This window comes from Fukomys damarensis, unplaced genomic scaffold (genome assembly GCF_012274545.1).
Source record: "Fukomys damarensis isolate Sample0158 unplaced genomic scaffold, DMR_v1.0_HiC HiC_scaffold_30, whole genome shotgun sequence".
Lineage (NCBI taxonomy): Eukaryota > Metazoa > Chordata > Mammalia > Rodentia > Bathyergidae > Fukomys > Fukomys damarensis.
In genome coordinates, this window is record NW_022900942.1 from 60,599,401 (window position 1) to 60,610,603 (window position 11,203).

General features: G+C 49.9%; 1 protein-coding gene across 4 annotated transcripts in view; it reads right to left on the reverse strand.

The window, feature by feature from the left end:
- The window catches only part of Enosf1 (enolase superfamily member 1), a 25,708-nt gene extending 17,131 nt beyond the window's left edge, over window positions 1-8,577 (reverse strand). For 2 of the 4 annotated variants that reach the window (XM_019209695.2, XM_019209696.2), the window contains exon 1: window positions 3,209-3,317. Coding sequence is in view for 2 of the 4 variants with exons in the window: in XM_010638697.3 (XP_010636999.1) it covers window positions 3,209-3,317; window positions 8,417-8,473 (166 nt within the window). In the remaining 2 variants the exon portion in view is untranslated. Of the gene's footprint in view, window positions 1-3,208; window positions 3,318-8,416 lie in introns of those variants that run through there. The other 2 variants (XM_010638697.3, XM_010638695.2) reach the window with 2 other exon arrangements.
- Between the last annotated feature and the right edge of the window lie 2,626 nt (window positions 8,578-11,203).

Below are 11,203 nucleotides of genomic sequence, written 5' to 3' on the forward strand. Positions count from 1 at the left end.
CCAAAAAAAAAAAAAAAAAAAAAAAAAAAAAGCCTAGGACAAAAACAAAAAACAAAGAAAATGAATTTTCAATTACCATAATACTTATGAAATGTTACAGCTCATGAAAACAGTCTAGTAACACTGAATCTCTTACTAGTGACTTAGGACATTACAACTGTATCTCTCATGAATAGCTGGAGGGCTAATTTGTGTCCACCCTACCGTCAATTCCTATTTTTGGTGCTTTAAAAGACTTCATCACAGCATTTAAAATGAAGAGGGGTGTTCAGTGCTTGTCCAGTCTGTGTGAGGCCTTGGGTTTGATCCCCATCTCTCTCTCACACACACACACACACACACACACACAGTGAATAAGTAAAATAACAAACTGTGTGGGAAAGACTCATCTCTTCCTTACGCATTCCAGAAAACATTTAGTATATACGTAAATTACCCCAAAAATCAAGTCATCAATTTAGTGCTAAAGGAATTCATTATAAAATATGTTCACACACACGTCCTTGGTGTGGCGCTGCTCGGGAGCAAAACTTCTACTGTTAGTGGGACAGTTAACGGGGCGCAGTTTTACCGCCCATCAGATGCCGGGAGGAAGGCATTGGGAAGCAGTACCGGTACTGGCACTGCGTGCTCCGGTGCGCCTGGCCTCAGGGTTTAGGGCTGCGCCAGCCACTCTGGGTTCTCTCGGACAGGCTGCACTACCATCCCAGCTCAGACACTCAGCAACTGTGAGAAGACAGCAAGCACCCTCTTCCTTCCTTGATGGTCGATGCTCTGGACTGTGTAACACCCTAAAGAGTAAGTCAGTGACTCAAGGCGAGGGATATTATTACGGTATCTGCATCAAACCCTGGCCTCATGGGTTTAAACTGCTGCTGTAAATCACTGACTAAAGCAGCCTGTGGTTCACACCACAGGAGCAAATGCATCTAACAAAAGCTGAGGGTGATCTCATCTTTTCTAGCTTTAAAGGAGGAACAGGCCACGACACTATTATTCATCCATACTATGTGGACTTTCCTTGCTCAACACAAAGGCACGGCAGGAAGTAAACTCAAATTGGGTGCTTTTGGTAATCTGGGTTGTGGTGATCTGATCTGAGGGCAGAGAAATTCAGGTCTGCGTGTTCCGTGGGATGGGAGGGAAATCATCTAGAAAGACTCAGCCCTCAGAAAGTAGCTTCTTGCTGACTAAACCCAGGGGTTTTCTCCTGGATCCTTGATTCTGTAGGACCCTAGGCCTGGAAGGTCATTCAGTCAAGCTGTGGTGAGTCTGGGATCGGAGTCCAAGTAGTGTCATGAACTATTTGTGTGTGTGTGTGTGTGTGTGTGTCCAGCCTTTTACATTTTTTTCTCTTTATTTTTGGTACTGGGGATCAAACTCAGGACCTTGTGTTTGCAAGGCAGGTTCAGTGCCACCGAACTAAATCCCTGGCCCTTACATGTTTTTTCTTTTGAGACAGAATGTTGTTAAGTTGTTAAGATGTCTAACTGGGGGTCCAACTCCAAATCCTCCCGCCTCAGCCTCCCAGAGTGTTGGATTGCAGGTATGTGCCACCATGCATAGCTGAGAGATGAACCTTTAAAAGGTATTTTTTTGGGGGGTGTCTGTTGAAAACTTTTCTCCTTTTGTATGTTTTCCTTTAAAATAAAATTAGCTTGGTCTACATCTACATTATACGTGTCACTACACATCTGTCCAAACCCAGGGGATGAGCAACACTGTGACTGGGTGATCCTGATGCAGCTCTGCAGGGGTGTGTGGCACACACGGAGATGCACATGGCTGGATACTGCTGCGAACAGAAAGCTGCCCTGACAAAGTCATGAGCACGGTGGCACGGTTCTCTGGGAAGCTGAGGCAAGAGCATCCTGAGTTTGAGCTGAGCTTCCATCACCGAGGGGAGGGAGACATAATAAGTACATTTGACAAAGATGTCAGTTGAAGGAAAAATGGTCCACAAAAACCATCAGTCTACTCTGTACACTAGAAAACAATTTTCCCTCCTCTTTGTACCCTGAAAGACTGGTCAGGTAACAGGGTGAGTCTTAGAGGCTCGGTGTGACACCAAGGTGAGCTCCTGGCCCCCTCCCGGTTGGTGTGAATGCGGAAAGCTTGGTCAGTTAAACCGGGTTCTGTCAGACTGCAGTCTGGACAAGGCGGAAGCCAACACAGGAACACAAGTCCTGTGTTAGTCACAGAGATGCGGTCCGTGACCCTGGCCACCCTGTCTGCCAGGCCCAGTGGGTGGCGGGGCCCTTGGCGGGAGCCCAGCACCAGTGAGAAGAGCTGTGACCCGTCTCCCTGCCTGGGGTCCCTCCCTGTGCTGTGCCATCAGGGCCACGCGGCATGGTCTACAGCCTGGAGAAAGACAGCGCTTCTTCAAGTGCTCAGTGGACAGCCAGGGGCAATTAAGAGTTGCAGAGAAGCTGCCAGGACACAGCTCACAAATCCACCTTGGTCAGGTGGTCACTACCCTGGGGAGACCATGGAAGTCGGGGACCTGAAAGGAGGAGGAGAGGCGTGGCCTAGGCACCGCCAAGCCGTTTTCTCTTGGAGACGCATCACCTCTGCTCTGAAGCCTTCTTGGCCGGCAGAAGGGAAGCCCCTCTCTGGGAACTGTACCCTGGTATGTGAGCCTAGGGACACAAACAAGGTGTGTTTAAACGTTCCGGGACGGTGTGCCCTGGAGTCAGGCTCAGCCATCCCTGAGCCGCTATCTGGGCCTCAGTTTCCCTATGTCTAAAGAATTAGAGGGTGGACATCACCACCGAGGCCCTGTCCAGCCCCGAGGGATGCTATATTATGTCTAAGGTCTTCCATTTAGGAAACTGGGGTGGGGACAGGCTGACTTGTACACGGTACCACGTGGACCCCAAGGAATCTGCTCTTGCAGAAAACTTGCGAAACATCCTCTTGTTCCCTACCTCAGGCCCTCAAGCTCAGCCGGGAGTTAAAAGCAGGAGGGACACATTCCCGCAGTCCTCATCTGACACAAAGAAATGGGTTCATGAGGCACTTTTCAGCAGTCTATCGATGGCTGCAAACACAGTCCCTTTTTAATTTCTCCCGGCAAAATAAATAATAAGCCATCTGATGCTGTTTTTGCCCCCTTTGAGCAGTGTAAACACAAAGAAACGGCAGACGAGGACCGGAATCTAAGCGGAAAGCACCCGGGAACCTCAAGAGAACAGAACGGTCAGCTCACCCACTTCGGTGCCCCTTCCCAGCGTGAAGGTGAGCCCGCAGCCCTGGAGCCCGTCTTCCGCATCGGTCTCCAAGACAACGTAGGCTGCCGAGTAGTCAGGGTCCGTGTGCTGCAGGAGAGGAGTCCCCACCCAAAATGCAGATATGAGAGACCCCAAGATAAACACCAGAGAGACGCAAGAACAGAAAACGCAACGAACAAGGGATACGCAAGGACTCCCGTCTCACGAGCAGCCGAAATACACAAAGGAAACGTGTAGCTCCGAATGGACCAAAGTCCTCCTGCAGGAGTCCAGTGAGTCCACCAAGTGCAAGGTGCACATATATCGTGTGCGAACGTGTGCTGAGGACGATCCCAGGGCCTCAGACATGCTAAGCGCACACTCTGCCACGGAGCCCTACCCCAGCCCCAGATGTTGACATGTTTATTCATCTGGTGTTTTTTGAGACAGGGCCTTGCTATGCAGTTCAGTTCAGGCTGGACTTGAACGCACAGAGATCTTCCTGCCTCAACTTCCCAAATGCTGGGACGACAGGCGTGTGCCACCCTGCCTGGCAATGCAGACATTTTTAATGCTAGTGTGTAACTGGTGTGCAGCTCAATTTTAAAGCCAGGAGTTCTCAACGACAGCTCTCCAGAGTTGCGTTCACAAGCGGCTTCAAATTGAACACGCCAAGGCTTCAGGAAGCTCTTCAATAACATTGAATCGATCTTCACTGCAGCAGTTTGTGCTCAGAGACCACAGGGGAAACGAAGACAGAAAGCCCCAAGACAAGTTAATCCTTGTTCTCTAAATTATTTTAGTTTATTATCAAACAGCATTTTTTTTTTTTTAAACAGTACTGGGATTGAACTCAGAGCTTCACGCAGGCTAGGTTAGTGCTCTGCCACTGAGCTATATCCCTAGTCTTTTATTTTATTTATTTTTCTTTTTTTTTTTTGTGGTACTAGGGATCGAACTCAGGACCTCAGGACCCTGCCCTTGCGAAGCAGGTGCGGCGCCCTGGAGCTCAGTCCCGGGCCCTCCCTAGTCTTTTTAAATTTAGAGACAGGGTCTGGCTATGTTGCCCAGGTTGACTTGGCTTCAAACCTGTGGTCCTCCTGCCTCAGCCTCCTGAGCTGGGACTGCGGGTATGTACGACTACGCCTGGTCAAACAGAATTTCGGGAAGTATTTATTGTTTGACTGTTAGGAAACTCAGCGATATGGGGGAAACTTCTCACACAGTGGAGAGACAAAGTCAAAACTCAAAGCCAGGTGAGGGCAAACTAAGGGAGCACAAGGTCATACACTGACTCATGGTGAGTTACAAATACACAGAAGTTTAAGGGGGAGAAAGAGCAAAGAGGACTAGAAATTGAGGGAACTGTCTTTGGGGGCAAAGACCATTTAGATGGGCAAAGGGGCTGGGGAACACACCTAAGAAGGGGAGCCAAGCGAATGAAGACAAGGGCAACAGGCAGGTGACAGGAGCCCAGAGAGCCAGGCAGGAGGCCTGAGCACGTTAAGGAACGGGGGCGGCGGCTATGAAAGTGTTTGGCATAGGCTATGAGAATTTATGACTGTCACTGTTATTAGTGATATATATATGGTCTGTATTGTAGTATAATATATAGCATATATAGTGTAACACTATATACAGTACATATACTCTATTATATACTACATAAAGGGTACATATACATATAGTATATACATAGTAGACACAGTGTACAGTATATATAGTATATCATATACACACATATATGTACTTTTTGGGGGGATAGAACAAAGGACTGAACTCAGGACCTTCACTCTAAACTAACCCCTCAGGCTTTACTTTCATTTTATTTTATTTTAAGACCATGTCTTGTGAAGTCACTATACTCCCCAGATTGCGCTCCAAATTTTGACCTTCCTGCTTTGGCCAGTTATATAATACTTAAAGAGCCAGGCACATTATTCACATTACACCAGGCGTGGGGGTGCATGCCTGTAATCCCAGCACTCAGGAGGCTGAGGCAGGAAGACTGCCGTGAGTTTGAGATCAGTCTGGGCTACATAGTGAGTTCAAGGCCGGTCTGAACTACATAGCGAGATCTTGTCTCGAAATAACAAAACAAAAATTACACAAAAAACTCCCCAAAGAGTTTCACATTATTTAACTTAATCTTCACAACTCTATTATCATAAGTAGTGTTGTGATCCCTGTCTTAAAGGTGAAGAAAGTGAGTTTTCAAGAGGTTAGTACCTTCCCCAAGGTCCTAGCATGAGTAAGTAAAGGAGGCGAATGCCAATCCTTGTATTTGGCTGGGGGCCGGGGCGGGGAAGCAGAGGGAGCCCAAGTTTGGTGTTGCAGCCCAGCGATGGGAGTGTGGCGTGCTGTGTCTCTGAGCACCGGCTGCACATGAGACACAGCTATGCCTGGCTTGAGGAAGTCACACTTGAGAAGACACAGTTACCAACACTCAGGGTGCCGGCAGCACTAAGTTCCTGGGGGAGACAGAAACAATGACAGGTAGCAGCACAGTCTGGGGGCTGCCCTCGAAGTTGGAACACGCTTGGTGATGAGACAGAAAGGATCTGGGAGGGAAGACTCTCAGGCTAGGCTGGTTGGTTCTCACCAAGACTAATCCTGAGGCCTGGTCCTGTGAGATGATACTGAGAAACGTTTGGGTTTGTAAGAGCTAATTAGGTCAAACGGGCATGACCCTCCTGAGCGGACTCATGTCTCTCTGGAGGACTAGGTTAGTTCTCCTGGGACGAGATCAGTTCTTGTGAGAATGAGCTGTCAGCGAGTCAGCCAGGCACCTCCCCTGGGTCTTTCCCACAGGTCCTCCCTGCATTGGGTCTGTTTCCATCATACAATGCAGCACCAAGCCCTCACCAGAAGCTGAGTAGAGGCCAGGGTCAATCTCCAGAACTGAGAGCTAAATAAACCTTTTTTCTCTATAAATTAGCCGGCCTCAGGTATCTTCTAACAGCAACACAAATCAGACTAAGGCAGGAAGAGTGGCAGTGAAGGCAGTGGAGACGGCTGAGGGAAAGGCTGATGTGTGTCCAGGGTCCATGCCCACCCGTTTGGCATGGTCGCTTTGAATTAAATGCCCATCTACAGTTTTGGGGTTATAAGCAGAAGCAGCAATGGAAAGATGAACCTTCCATTGAGACGTTAGGAGAGGACCAAAAGGACAAGAGGAGTTACTGATGACGGAAGATTCTGAGCCCTGATGATTGGCAGAGTGATCCCAGTGGGTCAGGAGGGATGGGGTGGGGCACAGAAAGAGTTGAGTTCTGATTTACAGACTGTTTAGCATGAAGGTGGAAAAAAATGCATCGGAAAATGTCCAGCTCCAAGGTGGGACCTGGGAGACTTCAGCCTAGGAACACGTCCCGAGAGGGACTTAATGGGAGCGTGTGGGAGATGTGAGTGCAGGAGAGAGGGGAGAAGCAACCGTAAGCGCAGGCAGAAGGGGCAGTCAGAAGGCAGAGGCCCACAGGGACACAGACGTCGGAGGAAGAATGGCAGCAGACAACAAGGACAGAGCAGAGACAACAGAGCAATTCCAGGAACGGAGGGAAGCAGCAGTTGATTCCACACGAAGGCAGGAGCAGATGTGAGGAACAGGTACCAGGCGTGGAGCAGGAATTCTGAGCTTGATTATGAGGGGCACTGCTATAGTCATTGTTAGCAAGGGAGCAGATTTAATACAGGACACATAATCTATAGGATCATTTTGTAATATTCACCCAAAAAGTCAAATATAGAGGCGTATAAGAGATAAAGAGTCCAGCTGAGTGCTTGGATCCCACAGCAATGACCACACAAGTCCAGCTGGATGCCTAGAGCCCAAGGCAATGTCCTCTACTAGTCCAGCCAGAGTTGAGGATCCGCACAGAGAAGGCCCAAAGGCCAGGGGTGGAAGCCAGAAAGCCGGCACCAGCAGGGCGAAGGGTCTGTGCCACCAGGCTGAGGGGGCTGCACTGGAGCCAGGAAGCGATGGTCGAGGTGAACGTCAGCGCTCCCCCGACGAGACAGCAGCCATTTGCAGTGACAGGATAGGCCCGAGAGCCTCCTCCCATGAGAACAGCCAGGCTTGCATCAGGAAAACCAGCCGTGCAAGCTTCTCCAAGAAGATCAACGGCAAACCATCTTCCCCCGCAGTTCTCTTTTTATGCTACGGGCAGTCTTCAGGTGGGTCTTCCACGCCCAGAACCACGCTGACTCGGTGCAGCTGCACATTCGGTTCACCCACCACAGGCAGAAACCGAAGGGAGCCAGCGACGTACTAGGGTTAAGCATGGGCTCCCCCAAAGTGCGAAGCCCGGCCCTTGCAGGATCCAGAAATAATAGGAAAGGGAGACTGAAGACGGAGAGGCTGGAGGACAAGGGAACAGAAGGGAGCCTTGGGAACGGAGAGAGGGCGGGGCGCGGACACAGGGCAGGTCTGCACCAGGTAAGAACAAGGGATGCAGCAGAGGGCTGGTTCGGAGATGTGCAGAGAACAGGCTGGGGGAACTCTGGTTCTGTCTTCTCAGTGATACAGTGTGCAACGACTTCTATCTGCTGAAGGCACAGAACTGGGGCCAAGGAGAGAACCGGCTCCCAGACTACGAGCAGAGAGAAAACATACCGCTGGGAGGCGGCTGACGCGAACTGTGGCTCTCTCTGGGGCTTGGCAGGTGTGGGAAGCGAGTGTCTGAGCCACTCTGTCACCGCTGAGACACAACACCTGACACAACCGTGAAGAGGAGAGGTTTATTTCGGCTCTGTGTAGAGGGTTCAGTCGGCAGTCGGTTGCCTGCACGGTAGGGTGGCATGGCAGGGGGGCCTGGCGGGGAAGAGCTGCTCAGGGCATGGTGGAGAGGAAGCACAAGACGGAGGGAGGACGGAGGGGACAGACCCTTCTAGGCCACGTCCCGTGACCACCTCCTCGACTAGGCTTCACCCGGCAGCATCCCATTCAGCCATCAGCTCCCAGTGGAAGGATGGGGATCACATCCCCATGACCCATCCGGTCACCCCAAAAGCCTCACCTATGAGTGCGTGAGGCTCGGGAGGGTATCTAGATAGAAACCACGACAGCAAGCAACTAGCAAAGTTCTCTAGGCTAAGTGTTCTCACAAGATCCCCAAGCAATTACAACAGGACCCTAAGCTTGAATGGGTCGAGGGTCAATTCTAGGGCTTCTCCATGGGGAAAAACAACACAACAAAAACAAATCCTACCCTCATCAGGAAGGCGCTGCTGCTCTGTGCTGAAAACTGAACTGCTGAGCCCAGCATGTGCTGAGGGTGAGGGCAGCCAACCCCACAGGAACTGCAAAGCAGCACATTCTGCCCTGGAGAATTAGCACCCGACTCGCCCAATGCTCGATGCAGAAACAACTTCTATTGCCTAAACCCTCCCGCAATAAAACAGGTTATCTTAACACCTCATGAATTCAGTCCTGTCTGGGCCAGAGTCTCTTCTGCTCCAGTTTCCTTATGTGTAAACAGTAACACATTAAATTCTTACCACCGGCTTCTCTGCCTTTGGCATGCCTTTGTACTGGCGAAGTGGATACAACTGTATCTGCTTTATGAAAGATCAACTTCTGTATCCATTTTACATGTGAGAAAGCAGCCCGTGGTTCACCCACAGCTGCTACGCCTCAGAGGGGTAAAGGCAGTTGCACCCCCGCGTTTGGATTTTTAAAAACACTTGTTCGGGCTGTGTCTGGTGGTGTACACCTGTACCCCAGCACCCTGGAGGTTGAGGCAGGAGGATTGCCTTGAGTTTGACACCAGCAAGAATTGCAAAGCAAGACCTCGTTCTCAAAACCAAACCAAACCAAACCCACTTATTTTAGAATAAAAAGGAGACAAAGAAATTTTATAACTAAAAAATGTATTTTTAAGAAGACTGCAGGGAGAAAGCAAAGAAGGAGCAAGAAAAAAAGTAAAAATAGAAGAAAAAAATGGTAACAAAGCCTTTGTATACAGGGAGGGGAGGGGGCTTAAAATAAAATAACATTAAAAAAAAAAAGACTGCAACTTTTGGGCCTCAACTGAAGTTACCCCAGATAATCCATGTCAGCACTCCTTAGCTTAAATTTAAGCTCCTTTCCTTCCATACCTTAACGTTATACCCAAAATTCCTTAAGTTTTGTTTTTTTCGGTTGTTTTTTTGAGATAGGGTCTTGCTATGTAGCCCAAGTTGGCCTTGAACTTGCAGTGATGCTCCTGCCCCTGCTCTCGAGTGCTGGTGTATGCCATCACACTTGTTTTTTGTTGTTGCTTTTTTTGTTTTTGTTTTTTTTCTTTTTAAGACAGGGTTTTGCTATGTAGTCCAGGCTGGCCTTGAACATGAGGCAATCCTCCTGCCTCAGCCTTCCCGGTGCTGGGATCACAGGTGTGCACCACCACAGCTGGCTCCCAAAAGTCCTTGGAAATACTGTAAATCCACATATTGGCTTGAGAAAAACAAAAGAAAACAAACCTGTAGAATGGGCTCCTATCCTTCAGGGGCATGGGCCACCTTTCTGCAAGGTTTGCAATTCCCCCAAGGGAAGGGTAAACTATTCCCTGTTCCAGGACGTTAAGTGCCTTTCCAAGACCCCATACTCTATTTCTTTGGATGTGAACCTCTGATTTCTAATAAAAACCTTCCCGTGCCCCTTATGACTAGTCCTGAAAACTCTTTTCGATAATGGGACACAACAAACCTGCAAACTTATTCTACAAGAAGGTGGGTTAGGTTTCTTATTTCAGCTTTGGGGACCTCCTCAGGTCTGGTGACATTTGGAGGTCTACAAAGGATTATCAACTGAAAACAATTTTTTTTTGTACTGAGGATTTAACTCAGGGCCCCCCTGCACTGAGCTACACCCTCAGTCCTTTTCATTTTTATATTTAAGACAGTTGAAGTCACTAAATCGTCCAGGCTGGGCTTGAACTTGAGAATCTCCTACCTCAGCTTGCCAGAGTTTTGGGATTACAAGGGCCATCACACCTCCACAGCAACATGTATAGACTCATAGGGATTTAAAAAGTGAGAAGCTAATCTCAGAATGAAGGACATTCTTTTGCATGTAATAATAGTACATTTTGAGATGCCTGTTTTTTAATAAACCGGTTCAGGCTGACAAAGAGAATGGAATGTAACGAGTTCACCATCTACTCAGCTCAGGAAGCGAAAACATCACCCAGGGAATGAGAGCTACCGTCCTGATGATTGCCCTTCCTCCCCACAGGCCTGATGTGTCCGCTCCCGGATATTTCCTGGGAGTGCAGCTGTGGCCGTCTGGCGCCAGTGGTCAGCCCGGGAAGGCCCTGCAAGGGACTCCTGGGTCTCGGAACCAGCTGAACGTCAGAGAGTTGGCCAGGGAGCAGGAAAAAGTCCCTCTAATATTCTCGGCAAGTGAAAGAGGCCTCCAGCATCCAGTGGGAGTCAAAATCCGTGCCGTCCTTTATTACAGCAGCCCTTAGCCTGAAATGCACACACCGCTGGGCCCTGGCAAGTCCTTTCTAGGCGTGTTCGTGGGCACAGGGATCTCCCCCGAGCACAGTCACTAGGCGCTCGCCTTCTCAGCCCGACTGTGACACCATCCCTTCCCAGCTGGGCCCGAAGGCCCACAGAGGCTCCAGTCTTCCCAGGTCACAAGCAGGCAGCCGCAGAGGTAGAATGAGCCCCAAGGTCCCTGCGCCGGGTTTCCGGGTCTCCGTGGCCAGGAGCTCGGGGTTATAAGCCGGGCCCTTGGGGGAACCCGACAGAACCCTTCGCTGGTGCCGCAGTTTATGTATGCACTTTGACCCTTTCTAGGACACGCGCACTGTGAAGGCAAAGCCAAGGCATTCTAAACGACGGCAAAGGGGACGGTTTCTGGGGTTTCTGGCTGCGTACAGCCCTCGAGACAGGAAGCTCCACTCCCCCCCGCCCCCGTGGTGGCTTCCCCTGGACGGAAGCAGCCAAAGTTGCAAAACTGTCCCTTCCCCGCGGGCCGGCGCGTTGGGGGCGGGCCGGACGTCATCGCA